The 23652-nt window shown below is 34.0% G+C and overlaps 1 protein-coding gene across 1 annotated transcript; it reads right to left on the reverse strand.

Moving 5' to 3' along the window:
* Positions 1–2877: 2877 nt before the first annotated feature.
* Positions 2878–8261, reverse strand: LOC140148990 (uncharacterized). The gene is made up of 5 exons (XM_072171121.1): positions 8078–8261; positions 7883–7961; positions 6291–6342; positions 5520–5768; positions 2878–4363 (listed from the first exon to the last, which is right to left on the reverse strand). The coding sequence occupies exons 1-5, from the start codon at positions 8107–8109 to the stop codon at positions 4299–4301; spliced, it is 477 nt and encodes a 158-aa protein (XP_072027222.1). The 5' UTR covers positions 8110–8261; the 3' UTR covers positions 2878–4298.
* Positions 8262–23652: the final 15391 nt, after the last annotated feature.

Here is a 23652-nt window from a genome sequence, read left to right on the forward strand (position 1 = left end):
CACATATAAACCCATCCCTTAAACAGGACCTGGGACAATAATACTTTGGGTGCTCCATTCTACTTCAATGCCAATGAGGATAGCCGTTGTTCCAAACATACATGTGCTGACATTCAAAATTTAGATGTCAACAAATGTGGACAAAGTTACTACGTATCGCTTTAAACTGTGTCATAAAAACAGAACGGTAAGTGCTAATTACTTAATTTTTTTCACACAAGGTCACTACTGGATATATCATTTATATAACGTTATAAAACTGACAAGTGTTTAAGGTGGTATTGGAGGCATTTTGGAATTAATTGAGTAGAGCAAAGCACACTTATCAATATGCCTTTTGTTTGAAGCAAATCGGACATACGGTTTTCAAAATGTATCAATTTATATTTGCTTTGTATCTTATTGGTTTTTTTAATAATCTATCAAGTTAATCACCTCAAATGACCGGAGAAGCTCATTAATATGTAATTTTTGTCAATATTTTGCTTTAAAATCCATGCATAAATGTTCAGGGTAGGGGCCTACTTTTATTTTGCATATATTGCCTTACAACTTGGTCAAAGTGTTTCTAATATGTTCTAATGTATTATATAGTGAAGCCGACCTCTAATTTGCATATTTGCATAATTAATTAAAATTTATGCAAATTAGCTCATTAATTATGCAATTGTGCAAATTAGAGGGCTGCTTCACTAGGCCTATAATACATTCAAACATATTACAAACACTTTGACCAAGTTTCAAGGCAATTTATGCAAAATAAATGTACGCTGAACATTTATGTATGGATCTTTAGCAAAATATTGGCAAACAATACATATTAATAAGCCTTTACAGTTATTTTAGCTCATTAACTACATCGATTATTGATAAAAACAATAAGGTAAAAAGAAAATATAAATTGATATATTTTGTAAACGGTATGTTCAATTTGCTTCAAACAAAAGGCATAGCCTATTGGTCAGTGTGCTTTTTAAAACATGCTCAGACCATTTTCAGAAAATGCCTCCAATACCACCTTAATCTGTTTCTAAAATAAAGATGGATTCGTTGCTTTATTGCACTTTTTTTTACTCATCCTATTATTCTACTTGCATTTCACTGAATTTGTATACGAATAAGTGAATTTTCTTTTCATTCTTAATTCTACCAGATTCTTAATAAAAAACATCAACCGATAAACTGAGCTTGTTCAACACTGGCAGACTTGGTGATAGAACCATTATATTAATTATGAGAAAGGTTTTTAACACAAGTCTCCACATATACATAAATGACACTGACATTTTTTCACAGCCAATGAACAAATTTCACTGACCAAAAGTTATACAAAAGTTTAGCGAATTCGCCGAATTATTTTTTGCACAAAATCACACAGCTAAACATTTTTGAAAACTTGCTGAAAACCATTCCAACGTAATGTTATTTACGTGTTGACAAAATATTTTGCTGAAAAATATTTTATAATAACATTTTGGCACCATTTTAAAAATGTTGTTGTAGTGGTTTTTTGTTCCATAAAATCATTTAAAAAAACGTTTTCATGACCTCTATATAACCCGACATTAATGTTATTAAAACGTTTTGACCAAAACAAAAACACATAACGTTTTAACAACATTTTTGTGTTTGCTGGGATGAGGCGCCCAAATTTCCTTTTTTATACACTTGTCCCACAGCAGGGTATTTACAACATTCATGACAAATAACATCATTATATAATTATGGCAATAATAATAACACTGATCCCGCAGTTTATCGTCATATATCACTACATTTGTTTTTGATTTATTTAAAGAAAGAGGGTTCGATCAACAGCCTCATCCCCACTTTTTCTCCATCAGTATTGAGATATCAGAGTGGGTTCTGCCTAATGGTGGAAGGTGTACGGGATGTGCCACGGTTGGGGGGGGGTATCGATGGGTGGGTTTTCACTGGGTTAAAGTGCCCTTATAAGCACCAATGTGGGCGCTATTTGGGCTATTTGGGTGCTTTTTGCGAAAAATTGGTAGGCTAATCGCCATGGGTTGCAAAACAGCAAAAAGTAAGTAGCCCCAGGGTCCCTCGCTACACCTACAGTATAATGTTAAACAAGCTTCCCCCTGAAAGAATTCAAAAATTCTGGGAAGATATCTTTGAAGATTTTTGTGATAAGGGGAATGTAGGGTGGGAAGAAATTCATATCCGGAATTTCAAATGTACCATTGAGACTCAATTAAGATCATTTTATTTTAAACTATTCCATAAGGCAATTGCTTTCAACAGCTTTCTCCACAAAATTGGAAGAAAAGATTCTCCTCTTTGTTTCTTTTGTGACAAATTTCCCGAAACTGTGGTTCATGTTTTTTGTGAATGTGATAAAGTTAAATGTATCTGGAATGAGTTATTTAACATGTTAAATGACAAACTTCACCTGAATATTCAGTTTGATAGTTTTGACCTTATGTTTGGTATTGCCAATGATAATTTACTTTCCTTTTTAATATTATGCAGTAAATACTACATTTACAGATGTAGATTTCAGGAAGTGAACCCAAACTTTACTGCTTTGAAAAACTTCATTTTGATGAAAAGAAAAATGGAATATGATATTGCTTATAAAAAGGGTAAATTAAGTAATCACTTTAAAAAGTGGTGCTTTGACATTTGATGCACAAGGTGCATCAGCACTGTAATATTGGTTTGCCATTATGTCACATGTACATGTATGTTGACTCTGTATGATATACTAATTGTATCTCATTATTCATTATTTGTGCATTATGTAGTACACTATGCCATGTATGTATACACACATTTGCAGCTGTAATTGTGATTCTCTGTGATTATATTATTCTTATGTTTGCTTTTTCCAATAAAAAATATAATGACAAAAAAAAAAAAGTAAGTAGCCTATATATAGCGACCTGGGTATAGAAAGTCAACATCCGAAACTCTGAGCTGTTGCACATCGCCGTACACATTTTTTGAAGAACCTCGCCCGTTGAGATTTTGGCATCAATGGAAAGCCATATTTTCTCATTAACCATGTGAGCTCATGACTCATGTGAAATATTAGGGCTGATAGGTTGTTTGGAGTTTGTAAGCCAAATCGTGTCCAAAGTGGGCTTACCTATGGAGCTTCCAAATGTATACATTATTGGCTCTCATATCATTAAAGTGATCAAAATACCAGCATGAAATTCCACAGGTGAGGGTTAAAGTCATTTAAATAGCATTTGATGAAATCGAACCATCCTTCTTTAAGATTACGTTTCAATAGTTACATACCATACTATCTTAACCTGCAGTCATCAAAAGAAAATAATAAGAATAATACAATATTCGACTCAATCATGACTCGTCGTGAAAATCGCATACTGTCTAAACCATAAACCATCCCCGATAACTGCTGATGTGCCATGTGCGATTCGCCGAGTGTGAGATACAGCAATGGCAAAAACGGCTTTGTATTCGATATCGTCGCGTCGCCCTCTATAATAGCCCGTTGAATACAAAATGACCGGTATATAGTTGTCTTGGATTCATCACTATGCGATGATCACGACGATACACTATACGCTTTGTTACTTCACTGATCACGTGCCGATTGGCTTTCCTTTGCCAAGAATAAGATTAGCAGCTCCAATTCCAACATTGCCAACTGCAAGAAGGTCAAAACAGATACAACAAGTCATAGACGACATGAGATGGCAAAATGCAAATTTGGCAATGAAAATCGGACATGAATAAACATGCCATGAGTTAGAGGCTATATTGTCTATATCGTTATTTTTTTATAAAGTAATAATCAGGAATATACTTAGTGATCTAGTACTGCTAAAATTACACTTTCTTGTAGAAACAGACGGAACATATCGTAAAGAACACTCATTGCGGCTAATACTTCCCGTCAATTTTCTCCGTTCAATAAGCTTCCCAGATGTTAACTTTTAGTTTTCTTCGTTAATTCAAGTTTCCTCCATTTGCAAAATTTTGGTCGATTCCAATTTGACCATTCATACAAACGAAATGTCATGACAGACAACATCATTTAACAGTAATAAAATACACTTAATGTGCATTAACAATTAGTTTAAATACAATTCGTCTTCACAGCGCAAGTAAATTGAATATCACAATGTAATGAAACTGTGGTCGAATAACATTTGCCGCATCGAGGGTTCAGACCCGGTAACGTCACCATGATGGTCATGTAGACAAATCACATTTACTGCAATCACCACTGCAAAAGTATTGCTAATGTTTAGACTATAGAGTGGAGTCAGAGTAGGGAAGTGCCAGCACTTCAGAGGTGATCATGTCCTTATGGAATTGCCAAGTCCAAGTACAGTGTTAGCTGATCCAATGCCGTATCTGCCGACTGCATAATTAAAAAAGACCAGAAAAGTGCAGAAAAGTAGAGTGTTTAGGATTAAAATGTGATATTGTGAATTATGATGATGACAGCAAAATCACACCATGATTAGAACACTGCAAACCGTGTGTGCTGTTTTGCCTAAATTTAAGAAATCTTACCTTTCTAATCAATTAGGATATACATTTATCGTTAAGTCATCCAGTTTTTGAAAATACAACAGCAGCAATCGAGTAAATTCTTTGATCAAAACAAACCCCTTACATTTCCTCACATCACGTCCAAGCTCACGTTGGGCGCCCCATTCCTTTTTAAAGGTATTTTTATTTCAAGATAAACTGGCATCAAAAAGAAACTTTTTTCACAAGGTCATATCTTACAATCCTGTCCATAAAAATGAACCAAAATTACACACAGGATTGTGACTCTACTCTAAACACATGTTAGTAACCAAGCAGTTGTCCAACTGACACAACAGCAAAATGCACTGACACTGAACAGCTTCCTGGACCACATTCACAGGCAAATAATTGGCACCAAGCAAAAGAAATTTGTGAGAATGCGTAAAAGATCCTTACAGACATGATTATTTCTAAAGAGTAAGTGGAATAGAACGGAACGGGCTGCTTCTGCCTATCACACACTTTCTTCAAGAAACAGGTCTTGTTCCACGCTATTCCACTTACTCACAGATTTTTTTTTTTGTTGGGTGCTAATTATTGGGCTGTGAATGTGGTCCAGGAAGCTGTTCCATGTCAGTGCACTTTGCTGTTGTGTCAGTTGGACAACTGTTTGTAGAGTAGAGTATTGAAGTAAAGCTGTGTGCAATTTTAATTCATTTTTATGGACAGGATTTTAAGATATGACCTTGTGAAAAATTGTAAGTTTCTTTTTGAGCATAGTTTATCATTTGGGCCTTACAGCTCCTTACATACAACACATGGTCTTGCAAAAATTACTTAAAATTAGTAATATTCTTAAATAAAAGATTCAAAGTATTTTAGAACAGGTTTAGTGAGTATGGTGAGTGTATTTTTACGATGTGCGTGCTACGAATTACAAGGTGCTTTAAGAAATATATAACATTCACAACGTCATGAATGTGTCAGATCAGGGATGTGAGAGTCACATCCCTGGTCAGATGCAGAGATTCTGAACTTACATTTAGTGGGTTTTGGTCTATCCATCGACCAGTATTTGAACCCCGTCTTAGCTCGTTCATTGTATGATGTTCTCAGAGATCTGCTGTTACTAGCACTTTGACTTCTGTAAGTTCCCGGTAGGTTAGCGTGTAGCTGCCGTGCTATTAGTTCATTGAATGTTTTGTCGGGAATTTGAGACAGAGTACCATTCTTGTTGAACTGAAAAGTGGCAACTTCCTGTCCTTTAGGTACCTGGGTTGCTTTATGACCTGTGTATGGCAGGAATCAAACACAAATCATGATGGTTATGATGAATGAAGCGCATCGAAAAACTGCTCATCAGCTACTTTTATCATCAGCAGAAAGTTGATCAGAATCAATTATACACTTGCAACCTTCTATTTAAGAAATAAAGGGTATTGTTACGGCGCTCGACCCATTATTGCAGAATAATGGGCTCTCACGTGACGCGTTTCAACAAATCACAGTGCGCGATTTTGAATAATGGGTCGTGGGGGAAATAGAATGAGCAATAATTGCCTGGATTGATTCAAAATGTGGCAACTTACGCCAGTTAAGTTATAGTTACCGTTTCCCAGATTTACGTAGATCTGACACTTCATGGAAATTACAGATTCATTTTAAGAGCGTATTGTTGTGCTCTTTTAATGCGGTGCTCGTGTTTCTTTTACAAATGTGGTTGTTGACCATAGACTCTGAAGACATGGAAGACATGCATGTTTTCAAAATCGGAGACTAATGAGTTGACATAATACAAGCTACACACTTACCTGCATGAGACACAACTTGGCCTGATGGCAAGGCTATCTCCATTGTTGTTGACTGAAAAGACAAATAGAAATTAGTACAGACTGCATGCAATTGGATTCTTTCACACAATATGCAAAGATACAGCAAGGAAAAGACTCTGGTTGACTTATTGGTATGGGGGAATCATGCTGACAGGGACCTTTCCCAGTGACCGTTACCTTACGCCAGTTACCAGGCCCTCTCGCCGTAATAATACAAAAAGCTTTATTCATCACCAAACTCGCATCCAGTGCCACAAAAACTAATTTTCCCCCGAACCATTACCGACTGGAAGTTGAACAGTCTAAAAGAAACCACCGTTCAAGCAAGCAGCCTACAAGTATTCAAGTCGCAACTACAAAACCAATAAGCAGCTTTACCCCCGCACAAGCTTGGCTTCTATACTCTTCGAGTCCAGCCAATATATGAATTGATGTTGATGTTGAGGGATTCTTTAAGAAAGTTGCTTTAAAAGACCTTCATCTTTCTAGCTGTGGCTCTACATATCTGTACAGAGTGTCTTAGATACCCATGACATAGCAAAGTACATCACATTGTCATGTAACTCATGTTTTCTATGGCTTACAAGGTACCAATAACTATTGTGTGTAATGTAAATACCATTAATGGTGTTTTCATTTAATTTACACTGTTTGTTACAGATTCTTATGGTTAGTTTTATACTCGGACAGTTGATTAAGATGCTTGTTGATGCCTCAGTATGGTAACAATGTAACAAACACTCGTAATATCTGGGAATACTTTTTGAATTTGGGTTTATGTTTAATTGGGACACTTTGAATATATAAGGAAAGCGATTATGGGAAAAGGAAAGGTAAGGTCTAATTATGTTCATTGACTTGTCCACGTAAATTAATGACAAATAATTCAATTCTTCTGTAAATAAGAGTTGTTATTCAAAAGAACCAATACATTTGCCAGTTCTTGGACTCGAGTCATTTGACCTTGAGTTCTTAATGTGTATCACTTCCGAATTTTAAGATTCGTACAATTTCGTGCTTGGCTCTACCTGCAGCAGTGATTGATTCGATAAATCAGATTTTTGCACTGATGATTTTTGTAAAGACTATTATAAAGTGCTACCATACTCTGCAAGCGCAAACAACAAAAGCGATCTTAATGATACAGCTTGACAGTTCCAGTATTGGAGGATCAAACAGTACAGAATACGGACACTTATACAAAGTTATGGACATGATGGAAGAAGAGCTAAGAAATATCTACACAGAATACACACAAATTTTCGAATGAAAACGGTAGGCCATGGCCCTGCTGACATTCATTTTAGGAGACACTTAACGCCATTTTATCTTAACAAAATACAAGTCGTACATTTGTAAACGTACCGATATGCTTGGCCCGATGCCGGGCCTTAAGGCTCATCATTAGTTTTACAAAACACGCACTTCCTAAATCAGAATTCGATGCGAAAAGTAAATACAATTTGATACATGACAAAACAATCATTGGCTTAGATGAGAAAAAAAAGACATGGTCTCGTATTCTCTCTGCTTTAGATCTAAAATATGATAGCTTATGATAGGTCACTCACCGTGTTTTTCATCTTTGGCCAATAATCCGTGTTACCCTGTCTCATCATCACCGGATCATGTCTGGACCAAAACGTCATCCTGTAAACGCCAACAAAATGAAGACAATTAATATATGATTTGATAGTAGCAATGTACAACTTCTCCCGAGAAATATATGAATTTGTTATAAGAATTCAGGCAAACATTATACTTACGACGATTTGAGATTCGGAGTGTTTGACGGCATTTTCAATGTGCCCTAAATCATCGGTGTACTGATGAAAAAAAGTAGAGTTAAAGTCTCATAAATGTTTCACAAAACCATTAAAATACATGTGTATACGTGTACGGTATGTGAACAACACCAAAACAGTCAGGACAGGAATGGCCTTCACGAAGTTGTGATCGATATCGTCTATGATCGATTTATTTTATTGTTAATATACAAGTTCTGGAGATTAGGCTGGGCAATCGACGTTAGTTGATGTTGCTACAGCAACAGGGGTATTGACCCAGGGGTATTGATCTTGGAAGAAGGGAGGTATGTGAGATTGCATTTATGGCCAATTGGACGTGGCAAATGGACGCGCGTCCGTTTTGAAACAGACGCCAAAAATGTCCAAATGGACGTGAGAAATGATCAAATGGACGCAATGTCACTACTCGTAGCTACTCGTGTCCATTTCCAAAACGGACGCGAGATTAGGACAAACAGACGCGGATTGAGAACTCAATATAACAGTGCTGTCACTGGCACTGCACTGCACCGTACTATCGTAACATCAAGTTCACCGTCATATTTTAGTATTAGAAAATTAGTATATGCCTACTGTAAGAAAAAGTAACATTGTAAAACTTAATTTGTTTATTTCTTCTCATTCTTCCTGTTATTTATGTATTTATTATGTATTGCTTAATTATTTATAGGTTGTTTATTTATTATTATTTATTTATTATCAATTATTTATTATCATTTAGGGCCTACTTAAAGTGTTAGTACTTTTTTGTGGAAACTATTTATCTGTTCATTGCATATTGATAGTAGGTTATAATAATAATAAAATAATGATAAAAGATAATAGCTTAAAATAGAAGGTGAGGATTGCGTAGGAAATGATATCATAGCAATATTTTTGTATTGTCCACTTTATAATAAGGTGATTAGCGCAATGCCACGTTATACAATAGGAACAATGGTCGAATAATGGTTAGGATATTGAATTCGTTGGTACTAATCAGTGTGCTATAAATAATCAATGGTATAAAGCGCTCCACAGACTCCGAGTATTAGACGTACAATATTCGATGTAACATATCTTCGTTATTTAATCTATTGCCATTCTATTTCCAGTAATGTTTAAGTTCTAACGAATGTTTGATGACGAAAAATCGATAATATGTTACATACAATATCTAGCAGAAATATATTATCAATTTTACGTCATCAAACATTCGATTTTTTAATCATAATGCAAGGTCATGTCATTACAAATCAAAGATTCAGTGTAATGAATGTAAGGGATTTGGTCACAAAGAAAAATACTGTGACTTCAAGTATAGTGCATATTATGATTAATGTGTTGGCCAGGTAAAGTGCGCCGATAAAACAGAGCCAATGAAAAATGATCTTTTGTTGACTACTCCATATAGATATGTAAATGACAGTCTTCATGCCATTGATAGTAAGTCTGATATTCATATATGTGAAAAAGATCATGTTAATGAATGTTCTGAAAATGAGCTAAAAGTGTCTGATATTAATGGTCATGTAAATTACACAGATGGAATTTGTGGTTTTCCAGGTGACATTTGTCATTGTGATTTGCCAATAAATAATGATGTTTTGTTGACTATTCCATATAGAAATGGTAGTTGTCATGCCATTGATAGTAAGTCTGATATTCATATATGTGAAAAAGAGTATGTTAATAAATGTTCTGAAAATGAGCTAAATGTGTTTGATATAATTAATGACCAGGCAAATGGCACAGATATAAATTGTGGTCTTCCAGGTGAGGTTTGTAATTGTGAATTGTGTAAAGGTGGCATTAAAAATCAAAATCAAATGTCTTGTTGTACATGTAATGTTGAAAAATGTTTTCATACAGTTATTAACTCGTGTAAAACAATTGATGCATTCTCAAATGATGTTTTTGATAAAAAAGGTTTTAGTTTTGCAAGTTTTAACATTGCCAGTCTACCAGGTAAGATTGATGAATTCAAGATTTTTATGAAGAATAATCCAGTTGATGTTATTGCTTTGAATGAAACTCAATTAGACAGTGCAATTCCTGATATGGAATATAATATTGATGGTTATGATTTTGTCAGAAATGATAGAAACAGAAATGGAGGGGGTGTAGCAATGTATGTGAAGTGTAACTCTGGTTTTACTTACAAGGTTCGTAAAGACCTAATGCCTTGTGATTTAGAGATTGTTGTTACTGAAGTGAAAAAACTAACACAAAACCTACTATTGTTATTGCATGGTATCGCCCACCAAACTCAGAGATGAAGCTTTTTTTACCAAGTTGAATCCATTCTTGAGCAAGTTGAATATGAAGGCAAATATGTTTTATTAATTGGTGATGTAAATTGTGACCTTCTAGCTGCAGATCCACATTGTTATACGAAGAAGATGAAAGAAGTTGCTGAGAATTTTCATCTCAAACAGGTTATCACTAAACCTACTAGAGTCACAAAAATAGCAAAACCCTTGTTGATCACATGTATACCTCCTGTCCCAACAATGTCAGTGAATGTGGTGTAATTCTTACAAGCATGAGTGATCACTTCTGTGTGTATACAATTATGGGTAAAGAGAACAAGGTGAAAAGCCAAAATCATAAGTACAGTGTGAATAGAAAATATAAAAATTTTGATGAAAACAAGTTTAGACTGGATATAGCTAATACAAATTGGTGTAATATTACTAATCAATCAAATATTGATGATGCTGTTTCTAATTTTGAAAATGTTTTTCTTGAAATTGCCAATAAGCATGCACCGTTAAAGAGAAAACGTATACGGCAGAAAAATTCTTCCCCTTGGCTTACTGATGAAATTTTGGCAGCTATGCGCGAACGGGACCAGATGAAGAAGCGCGCCAGCAAAGAAAATTGTTTGCTTCTTTGGGAAGATTTTCGCAAGCTGAGAAATAGAGTAAATTGCTTAATTAAAGAATCTAAAAGAATGTATCTTACAAATGCTCTTCAAACTAAAGATTCTAAGGAAATTTGGGCTAACATAAGGCATATTGTACCAGGTAAAAACAAGAAAACCGATGTTAGATGTATTAAAACTGAACATGGTGAATGTACAAATTCTAAAGATGTTGCTGATGTATTGAATGAATATTTTGCAAATGTTGGACCAAGTATAGCTGACAAGATTCCTGTTGTTAAAACTGAAAACCATCATGATGAAACAAATAATTTGTATAATGATATGCTTTTTATATTTAATAATGTTAATGAAGATTATGTTTTAAATCAACTATGTACACTCTCCGATAAGAAAGCTACTGGTGTTGATGATATTCCATCAAAGTTACTCAAGGTGTCAGCAATCGAAATTACTCCTATTGTGACATTTCTTGTTAATTTGTCCCTTAAATCAGGTACCTTTCCATGCAGATGGAAGAAAGCCCGAATTTGCCCAGTTTATAAAGGTGGTGATAATACAGATCCAGGTAATTACAGGCCAATATCAATTCTTCCCATTTTATCAAAAATCATCGAGCGTGCTGTATTTGACCAAATTTACCCTTTTCTAAACTCAAATGATATGTTGCATGATAGCCAGTCAGGTTTTCGGCCAGGTTTTTCAACATCTTCTGCATTATTAAACATTACAGAGGATTGGTTAAAATCAATTGATGATGGTGAGTACATTGGTCTTGTAATGTTAGATCTAAGAAAGGCTTTCGACACAGTGAATCACAATATTTTAATTGATAAATTGCCAAATTTTGGTATGGATGATCATGTTGTCAACTGGTTCAGAAGTTACCTTAGTGATAGATCTCATATAACTGGTGTAAATGGGTCAAAGTCTAATGACCAAAGAAGTTCTTGTGGAATTCCACAAGGCTCGATACTTGGGCCGTTATTGTTTATTTTATATGTTAATGAACTGCCTAAATATGTTAATGTAAAGGTGAGCATGTATGCTGACGATACAGCAATTTATTATTCTTCGAAAGATGTTAATGATATTGTTAGAATACTAAATAATGATTTAAATAATGTTGACAACTGGCTTGCAAGTAACAAATTAAGTCTTAATGTTGACAAAACCCATTTTATGTTAATTGGTACTCCACAAAAACTTGCAAATTTATGTAATGATGATCTTAATGTAAACATAAAAGGAACCCGTCTTCAAAGGGTTAATCATTGTAAACACCTTGGCATTGAAGTTGATGATAAACTGTTATGGAACAATCAGATTGACCAAGTGAGAAAGAAAGTTTTAACTGGTTTGTATTTTCTAAGGAGAGCCGCTAATTTTATCCCCAAACACCATCAGTGTCTACTTTATAAAAGCATTGTTGCCACTCACTTTGACTATTGCAATGTTGTTTGGGGAAGATGTAACAAAACCCTTAGTAATAAACTTCAAGTCTTACAAAACAGAGCAGCAAAAATTATTACAGGTGTAAGTAGATATGAGTCAAGTACAGAAGCTTTAAATGTTTTAAACTGGAAAAATCTTGAAGGAAAGTTATACATAAACGAAGCAGTTACAATGCATAAAATTGTAAACAATCAAGCACCAAAATATCTGTGCAATAGATTTGTTAAAAAAGAAACTTGTTATAACACCAGAAATAAAGATGTTTTTATCATGGATAAGCCAAATACTGAATATAAGAAGCGTAGCTTTAGTTATAGAGGTGCTCAACTGTGGAACTCGATTGATGACAATGCTAGAAGCATGTGCAATGTGAAACATTTTAAACAACTTATTTCTTAATATTTGTGAATAATTTATCATTTTGTATATTTTATATTGTTTAATATCTGTATTCTTTATGTAATAGTGATCTTGATGATGTGTTTTAATAAGTTAAATTTCATTTGTATATAAATCGTATATGATGTATGGATCTTGGGTATGGATGATGCGTGTTGAGGGGATGAAAGGGTTTAACAATATGCTTGGTGAGTTGGGGTGTGCGTGTATGTAAATGAGGGGTGAGTGGAGTGTATGTTGTTTCATAGTGGGAATATGTGTGCTTGTATGAAGATGAACGTAGGTGCTACTTTTATAGTATTTTATATTAATATGAAATTTCTGTATTTGTGCAATAGTGGGCCTGCAAATTATCACGATGTGTTTTAATAATTTATTTCCTAATAATATTTTTGAATAATTTATCATTTTGTATGTTTTTGTGCAATAGTGGTCTTGATGATGTATTTTAATAATTTAAATATAACTTGTACATAAATCATATTATAACGTTTTATTGTGAAAGATGTATGGAGGATGTGTGTTGAGAGGGTGAGAGAGGAGTGCATGTGAGAGAGTGACTGTATGAGGAAGAATGCAGGGTTACTATTTTATTTATTATATATATTTTGCCTTTTAGTAAAAGATCGTATTAATTTTAGTTTTTAGTCTATGTATACTAATATATTATATTTTAAATTAACTTGTGTTTGTTAGTAATATTTTTAATATCCACACGGACATGTGGAAGAACAATACTGTATTGAACATGTTTTTACCGTGTATAAATAAAGCTATTATTATTATTATTATTATTAGAACTTAAACATTACTGGAAATAGAATGGCAATAGATTAAACAACGTAGATATGTTACATACAATATTTTAATAAAAAGTCTGAATACTGCTTTATAGGCCTAGAATAGGCCCTACTACATGAACGTTACACCTCTAAAGACCTCATTTTGTCGTGTTTTCACACAAACGGCCCATTTTTGCTCCCAAGATCTTGTGGAAAAAGTCTGTTATAACAAATGAAACCAAAAGCCGCAAGTTTTAGAATAACCAGAAAGAACTAATTTGTTTGGTCTTCCCTTCTCGAAAAGTCACTTTTTAGCATCTGCCACCGAAAGATCCTATTTTTCGAGCGACCCCCCCTCCCCGAAAGACCCCATGTTGTATATAAAGTTGCTACGGCACATGCATGTGACTTTATTATTGGAGTGACCCCACCACCACCAGTTTGAACCATTTGATTGCTGACAGAGTTTACACTTGGCATGTGGTTCAGTTCATGGCCCCTAAAGACCGGGTTTTTCGCACGACCGCATATAACTGAGTCCTCTAAATTAATTTTCTAGATTATAATTTTTTTAAACTCAATTTCGTTTTGTTCAAATTTTAATGAGCATAATTTGTCAGTCGAATACTATTAGCATGATTATATAGTATACATGTGTATTTGTCCACCTGAAGACTGAGTGGTTACTTATTTTATTGTTTTTTTTTGTTTTTTTTGTTGTTGTTAATTGTTGTTAATTGTTGTTTTTTTAATTCATAATAACACATGACACAGAAAACAAAGGTATTATTATTTGCGCAAATTCACTCAACAAACAACATCTATTACTTTTAACAATAAAGGACTACTTGGAATAACTTCCAAATCTGGGTGTTTGATATACCTAGATTTGGAAGACGTGTGTTTGTTCAGCATATGCGTGTCGTATGTAAAGGCCTCTATACGGGTGTAACTGATAATTGATAATTTAGTTATTATCAAATTTACATTCTAAAGTTATTATTATGTACAGGCTAATGCCATGTTGAATTCGTGAAAATACTATCTTCCATCTTCAAACAGGGATTTCCTTTTAACAAAGGAGAACCGGCGCAGTACAATCGGCAAACTGTCAATCATCAGAATAGTTAGACTGTACCCTTTTTCATAAATAAGTACGTGATTAACATTATAATAAATATAGGTATGTTTGCTAGAAATCAGTAATTTACAACGAAAAAAAAGACAATCTTCCAAATGGGTGTGTGAAATACTCAGATTTGGAAGACAATATAAACTGTGCATTAGCGCATGTGCCGTGGTAGGAAAAACGAAACACTGATCTGCACGAAATAAGATAGAAATACAGAAAGAAAAACAAAGTAAAAAAACAGTTTTAGACCTTGCTATAATGTTCAACCTCTTACAGGTATACATTACAATATTCATAGCTAGCTATCACACAAGAAACTGTAATACGAGGGTTGGTCAATAATATCCCGCAACCATTATTTATCTCCGCTCATGCATGACTTAGATGACTGTTACTTACGATCAATAAAGTTTGTACTTTTGTCTTTCAAAACGCACAACAATTAGTATCAGAGTACCTTTAATTACGTAATCTCATTTGCATAAAGTCATTGCTATATGTACACTGACAATTGTCAACATTGGCGAGAAATTTGAATTGGCTTTGAGGAACGTGCAATAAAAAGAAGCAGAAGTAAGGACCAAAGCAGTTTACAAGCCTTATTTTTGGTATGAGGTAATCTGAGTATATTCGATTGATAATTGTGAAAGAAGAAATGTATCCGTCAACAGATGAGGAAAGGGACCATCTTTGAACTTCACCAAAAATAGGCCTATAACAACAAGCAAAAATGGTGTGAAAATCGCGAAAAAGAGCCCACACGGCAGAAGAAAGAATCCAAATTATCTGCAAAATAAAACAAAACCAAATATGGTTATTGGTATAGTATTAGAGATCATAGTCAAGACAATAGAATTTGTTGCAACAAAAATAGAAATATGCGCATGCGTTGATGGTATGCATGATTGAAAGTACCAAAAATGTATGAAAAAGTAAAAATTCATCAAAAACGCGCTAAAAATATGACTAATACAAGGTTTGCGGAACAGTAGCTGTGTGAGTGAATTGCTATACCAAGTCTAATGCTAAAATTAGACACACCTTTCGAAATTCAAATTTCTTATTCAATCCAGAGCCTTTCTATGGTGTGCTACTTTAATTACAAAAACAAGACCTTTTGAAATTAAGGGTTCATTAAGAAAGAAATGTTTATGGTATTACCACTGGGAACTCCCTTTTTTATAATCAGTAGATACCCAATCAAACCAGGTCCCATTGGTTAAATTTTGTCATCGATTAATCTTTCTATCTCTTATTATGTAAAGAACAATGGGTGATAAAGCCTACTCAAAATTGGAGATATTCAACACGATTTCTTTTCTTTAATAAAAATGGTATATGTCTAAAAAGAGTCCAGCATCATGCCTATGTTATCGGTTTATAAAGCTGCAAAAACCGTGCCAGATTCTATACTTTTATTCTCGAGATATTTGGAATTATGTAACAATACCTCAATTTGGCGCGAGATTTTCTTGACTACTTTTCACCATAAATCAGGCAGTGCCCATACGCTATTGTGTTTATGCTAATGTCATTACGTAATCAAGCATTCAGCATCGCTAATACATATTCGTTTTGAAAGACAAAAGTACAAACTTTAGCGTAAGTAACAGCCATCCAAGTCATGCATGAGCGGAGATACACCATAGTTGCGGGAACTTATTGACCAGCCCTCGTAAGTGTAATCAAAGCATTCACTGATCATTCAGGACTACATGCACATGAATTCCCTTAAGGGATGGGGTATGAGCGCTTGGACAGTATTTTTGTAGGCCACTATAGCACATCAGACATATCGAATTGCATTCTGAATACGAAGAATGTCCTTCTGATATCAAATCATTTTGGATTTTTGAAATTCGCGATATAATACAACTTTTATGACAAATTATTAAAATATTGATTTATAACAGTCCTCGAAGTAAACTTTATAAATTACTTTAAGTGTATGTAGCTGGGAGGAAAAGTCGATGATCAATTGAACATTTTGACCTTTCGTATTGAAGATATACATTTTTCCCCAAAAGACCTAATTTTGTTGGGTGTTTTTTAGAGGAAAATCCATATCTTCAATACGAAAGGTCAAAAGTTTCAATTGGTCGTCGGTTGTTCATCCCAGCTACATACACTTTAAGTAGGCCTATAAATCATCAGATTTATAAAGTTTACTTCGATGACTGTTAAATATCAAAAATATCAATTTTAATCATTTTCCATAAAATGTGTATTATACCGCGAAAAAAAACCCCAAAATTATTTTTTATCAGAAGGTCATTCTTCGTATTCAGAGTGCAATTCGATATGTCTGATGTGCCCTCATGTCCCACAAAAATACTGTCCAAGCGCTCATACCCCATAATAGTGCATGTGCCTGTAGTCCTGAATGATCAGTGAATACTTTCTTGTTTCTTGTTTGATTATACTTATTACAGTTTCTTGTGTGATAACTAGCTATGAATACTGTTATGAATACATGTAAGAGGTTGAACAAGTTCTTTAGCTAGTTTTTTACAATGAAGTTTCCTATGTCATAGCTTTTATCCTTATCAAAATTGTTGATTATCTTCAAGATCTCCGAAATTTTTTTTTGGCATTCTGCGTTCAAAAATCTTTTAAAGTCTGTCAATGATATGAGGTGCGTGTTTAGTGTTTGTTTATGTGTGTGGTGAGTATAGAAAAAGAGGGATCAGCTCAGTGGGTAAATATATAGGCCCTGTAGTTGATATGGTGAGGCGTTTGTGATGCCATTTATATGGGGAGCTCAAAAGCATTTTTTCGCATTTTGCGCTCAACATCTATCATGGTCCATAAAATGTATCGAGGTGGGTTGTATTAGTCCGCGTGATTTGGGTTTTACTCTTTTTTGTCTTCCTTGGTGGCTACTTATTTAATTTTTTTTTATTTCATAAGAACACATGACACGGACAGCAAAGGTATATAGGGCCTATTTTTAATTACGCCAATTCACCAATTCAAACAACATATATTTATTTATTGGTAACTGTAAAGGACCAATTTAATTTATTCATGCATATGAATGTCGTATGCTCTGTTTCATTCATGAAAATGCTATTATTCACCAAATAATTTGAATAAGCTCTTTCAGGGATTTCCCTTTTAATAAAGGAGCACCGATGCAGTACAACGCACTGCAGATGTCATTGGCATGTTCAAATAATCATTTACAAATCAGAATAGTCAGATTGCACATTTTTCATAAATAAGTATGATTAATGCTATTTATATAAGCTAATATAGGTGTGGTGTGTCCTACAAATCAGTAAAGAAATATGATGTGCAGTGTACCGCGGTATCATGCTTATGCTCAAAGTGAATATAAATTACTTTGAATTGAATTGAATTGAATGTACATGCTGGGATGCATGTATAACAGACAGAAAGGTATAAACATTAGCATGATAAATGAAAGAATCATAAAAGATAAATAGATATTTTATTTCGATGCCAAAATAATACATACATAACATTGCATACATTTCATAGATATATTTTTAGATTAATAACGAAATACTCCTTTAAATCAGTCTAATTTAATTTAGATTTAAGTGAGCTCTAAATCTTTATCATATGGCATTATTATAAAGTCCCAAATGTATTTGCGATATTCTGCATGGACTTTCAAAGTCCATGAATGATGTGGAGTGCTTATGTGCGTGTTTAATGTTTGTTGGGGTGTGTGTTGAGTGTACAACAGGGGGTGCTGGTTAGTTGATGTAAAGCGCTTTTGTGATGCTATTTTATATGGTGAGCTCAAAACGCATTTTTCCGCATTCTGCGCTCAACATCTATAATACCGCGTGCATGTTTGTAGGATCATGGGGGGGGGGTTGTGTAAGGCGGATGGGTGTGTATTTTGTATTGTAGTTTTGACATGAGTCTTGGAATTTGGCGGTATGGCCTATAATATGCCAGAAAGAACCATTTGTAGACATGAAAAAGGTTTTGTAAAGGTCAGAAAGAACCATTTTCTGATTTAAAAGGATATCGGTGTGTGAATGAATGCCGGTTTGTTTTTTATATATAGATACGAGAGTAAACATGTCCATGCCATGCCCATGGAGGAAGTTTGTAGGTCTACTTAAAGTATTTATAAATGTTTACCTCCCGGGACACTCATATGAAATTGGTAGCCTATGGGACTATAGGGCCGCATCGGACACTTTCAAATTGGATGAGGGCATGATCATGGCATTCGGTGAGAGCAAAAAGTACAATTTGGGTCATTGGGTGTGAGACGGGCCGTTTGGACCTAAGGCGGGCATGGGTGAATACATGATTTTTTTTTTTTCAAACAGTCTTTGGGTGAGAGCCAAAACAAACCCACAATAGGCCTAACCTCTAGTTTTCGCTTAATTACTTTGTTATTTCAAAAGAAGTTCCTAAGATTAAAATTTTGTTCCTATGGTGATAATGAATTTGCTGTTCAAAATAAGGGCCCTTGGGGCAATGAAAGAATAAATGGCAAATAATGGGTGCATGACAAAAAAAAGTGGTGGGGATGACAGCGATGCTGAAAAGGGGCGTCCTAACAACCTATAGGCTTATAGGCATACGCGTCACCTCCAAAGTTAAACACGTTCTTGCATATTATTCAATTCAATTTAAATTTTACCTATAGGCATACTCAGCCCTTGAGCTAGTCATTTTGAACATTCATGTGTCAACTTCCATAAACATATTGACCAAACATTCATCAAAATTCAATGGCTAAACATTTGACATAGTTAATAATGTTTCCACATATTATACAGGACCAAGTATTTATAGAAGCAAAAATGTGTACATCGAAAAAGTCTCAAATTGATAAACACAGATTTTTGCAGTGTAGGCCTATTATACCAGGAAAAGTTTGAAACGTTTTCAATAATAGTAATAATTAAATAATAATAATAATAATAACACATAACACTAACACTAATAATAATAATAATAATAATAATAACACTAATAGGCCTAATAATAATAAGAATAAGAATAATAATAAGAATAACAATAGGGCCTAAATGAGTGATGAATGATGATCAAACTTATCATAAGCGCCGGTTTCCACAGTCGGATGCAGGACTTATAATCAGCACTTCACCCTGGTTTCAATAATACAGAAATAAAACAAAATCTGCCGTGTTTTAAACATGATAGAATCTAATTTTCTGACACATAAGCACGACATTATTTAAAAATGTTGTCGAATATCGATCAGGCCTAAATTATTATTTTTGCAGCAAACTGTACGGGCAAAACACGCAGTAGGCCTATGCGGCCCGTCTCTACATAATAAAGCTTAATAAATACATGTATGTATAGTACTGAATGACTAATTTTATTCAATTAATAGGTATAGGCCGTAAACGGCTGGAGATAAAGACTATCACGTCCATTCCCCACGTCCATTAGGGCATTTTTGCCGCGTCCATTTGGCACGTCCATTTGGCCATTTTCCACGTCCATTTGGCCTTTATTGCAGACTGGACGCGCGTCCGTTTTCCACGTCTGTTTCGTGCTTTTTGCTCTGTTACATACCAGAAGAAGGTTAAAGAGTGAGCTATTATACATCCGGGCTATAATCAGGTGGGGCGTTCATTTAGGAGACACAAGTTACCCTTCTCTCTGCTCTTGCTCTCTATACCGATGTGTGCCAGGGCCCGGATGTGTGTCTCACTTCTCTGAATATATTAATTATAATGTCATTAAAATAAATCGGACACTGCTTGTACACAATTTTACTCCTGATTCCATTTATATGATTTTTATAAAATTTTGCGTCTAATATTTTTAAATCATAACTAACCGCACACATTTTAAATATAGTACTTATATATTTACCTTCAATTTGCAAGCAAAAACCAAACAAAACTTCAAAACAATTTCAGATTTGCCATGATACTAGCTAAAATACAACATAAGGTTGTGTTTCTAAGAATGAATTAATTCAACAGTTAAAGATTTTTAAATCTTAAAAGACACAATAGAATTGATAAAACAAGAAAATTCACCATTTAGTATTTCAATTAAATATAAATATAAACGTTTCACAAATTATAAAATAGTTAAAGATTTAACATTTTTAAATTGATAAACGTAGTAGGAAATTTCACCAATATTTCAACTATTTTAAATAACACATTTGAAAAACTAACATTTGATTTCAACTATTTAAGACCACATTCATACAATTTTATTACAGTGAATGAAAGATTTGCTACTTATTATAACCAGTGGTCATTATACAATGTAATATTGCTAATATTACCATGATTACACACCCAGCAAACACAAAACGTTTTCGATATCATTTGCAAAAAGGTTATAATAAAAATTCCCTTTAAAAGGGAAAGCCAGCCTCAATGTAGAAGAGGTCTTGTAATTAGTTTTAGTCAATGTGAAAGGCATTTTTAGGATCACGGCTTACTACATCCATGTTACATGACAGTCCACCAAACCATCAACGGTGAGAAGATGTACACTGAAACTGCAGAAAACATTAACTCCTAATCTCCTGTCAACTCTTTAATTCATTATTGTTCATTATTATTAATTCATTATTGTTCTCTAAATTGTTCTGTTCTGGTTTTATTTGTCTTTTCAGCTTTTTACCCACGATATTTCAATTTTCAATTTTTAATACCATAACTTACGAACTCAATTTCTTCGCTTAGGAATGTCCGATTTTATTGGGGAAAACGGCGTTGTGGAGCAAAATAGCTCTTTATGTGAAAGCCTCCAAATTTATAAGCTGTCCAAAAGATGTCTGTTTTTGACATGATACGCCACATTTCTTAAAGACCCATTCAGTGATCCCAGTGCAAGAGTAAAAAATTAAAATTGTTTATAAATTGCTTAAAAGAGAAGGATAGGCCTAAGTCATTCAAATTGTCATTTGGTATTTTTGATACTGTCAGTATCTAAAAATACAGATTCGTGTAAAATGTCTTATTTTGTCTTAAATAGGCCTACACGGCTTGCCAGAAAACGTTTAAATGTCGGGTTATATAAAAAGGGTATAAAACATTTTCATAACATTAAAAAAACATTTGTGTTCAGTGCTGGGCACTTAAATACCTGTTTTTGAAGATCGAAGTGCTGTTTGGTATTGCCTATTTCAGACCATATTCCAGACTATTCCCTATTCCATGCTTTGTCCTCCCCCTGAACAGGACGTCTTCCATTTTCAGTTCGGGTTTAAAATCGAGATCTAAATTCCCTTCAGCTACATTTGGTATTATGGCCCTGATTATTTCTAACAAGAGAAAAGCTCAAGAAGAAAGTCAAATTTTGATATTACTAATTTTAACACTTCCATTAAAATTTGAAGTGTTAAATCATAAACATTTGAACAATTAAAAATAGTGTGAAAGTAATGTTGTTACATGAGTGGTACATATATCTAACATGTTAAGGTTAAAATTAGTTAAAGACGTTAATAATAATTATTAAAATTTTGTCGGAAAACGTGTTTATAAAGTGTTGCTCAATAATATTATAATATTTTAAGTGTTAAAACAGTTGCGGGTATACGTACTTAGCATTTCAATGAAACATGGGCCTTTTTTGTTGTAAAACCGAAGTAAAATCAATCTAGTATAGTTTAAGGCGAGTGGGATGGCATTAACCATATTCTCCAAGGTTAGACAATGATCTTATAGGAGATGAGTCAAGGAAGCCAATAATCTCATGTATATTTGCTATCTTGCTGTTCAGGAGTTAAGGCCGATAATACATCACAACGAAATTTCCTCCTGAGAAAAAGCATGGTATGGGAAGGTATAAATACTCCATATATCAAAACTTTGGGATCTCCTATAGAACCCATACCATTCTTCACGTGTGTCACCTTTATTTGTCTCAATATTTGAGTGCAAACATTGCTAAGAACATGTACTAGTTCAACAGTTTAGGACGCCCTCCGTTTGTTTGAAACACCACTTGTTAGACACGGTAATCCATAACCCTAACCCTAACCCCAGCCCCTTACTCTAACTCTAACACTAACCCTGACTAAACTATTGAAAGTATTGAAATGAAAGTTGTATGTTAATCCGGTGTTTCTGTCGAGCAAGCAGAATGTCGAACAAGCGAAAAGTTTATTTTGTTTCATACCTACCCAAATATTTACTGGTGCTCTTATTAATGGACAATGGTTTCTAACAGTGCCTACTGGGCATTGCTCTGAGCAAATAATTTAAGAACAAACCAAAACAATTGTAGAAAAGAACATTTATTATATAGTGCCCTTCACTCATTTGCTTTGATTTACACACAATTTGGGAGTATTTACTATGGGAGTTTTTTTAAGTGTCTAAATAAAAGGAGTTTTGCCAAAAAGCTTTTAAACTTTTAATAATTTTGTCTTGCCAAAGTTAACTTTTATTGATATAAAATGAAATCGACATGAGCCCATATTTATTGGTCGAGCTATATGAGTTTTAAATATTGCCCCGTATCATGGTCCAGTCCAATATTTTAAAATTCAAAGTGAGACCAATAATATTGGGTGTAACGCATCCAATTTTATTATCATTATGTTTTGGAACCAATAATTTCACACTCTTGGATTCATCAAAATATAATAATGTAATATGGATGAAAAGGTGTCCACATTTTTGTAATGCATCCATATTTCAAAGCCTAAGTTTTTATTTTTTGCAAAAGTGTAAAACTAATCAGAATTACCTAAAGATTGTACTTTAGATATATATCATCAGATCAGAAGACAAATGTTAGAAGTTTGAGTTCTGTATATATATATCTTTATAGAAAGTAACTCGATGTGCAGAAACTCGGAGCTCATCGGTACCGGACTTTGCCAAAATTTGCTTGGAACATCTTGTGTCGAGTTTGAGAAAAAGGTTACTCAAACAAACGCTGCACCTGACACAAA

The sequence above is a fragment of the Amphiura filiformis genome, chromosome 3, assembly GCF_039555335.1.
Source record: "Amphiura filiformis chromosome 3, Afil_fr2py, whole genome shotgun sequence".
NCBI lineage: Eukaryota > Metazoa > Echinodermata > Ophiuroidea > Amphilepidida > Amphiuridae > Amphiura > Amphiura filiformis.

What these genes read in the sequence shown, in the direction of transcription:
- LOC140148990 (XM_072171121.1), bottom strand. Translation starts at nt 8,109, where the DNA reads ATGCCGTCAAACACTCCGAATCTCAAATCGTC. An exon ending in GGCCAAAGATGAAAAACACG is followed by an intron (nt 6,343 to 7,882) that starts GTGAGTGACCTA and finishes TTGTCTTTTCAG; the next exon opens with TCAACAACAATGGAGATAGC. An exon ending in TAGACCAAAACCCACTAAAT is followed by an intron (nt 4,364 to 5,519) that starts GTAAGTTCAGAA and finishes TTAATTATGCAG; the next exon opens with TCGGCAGATACGGCATTGGA.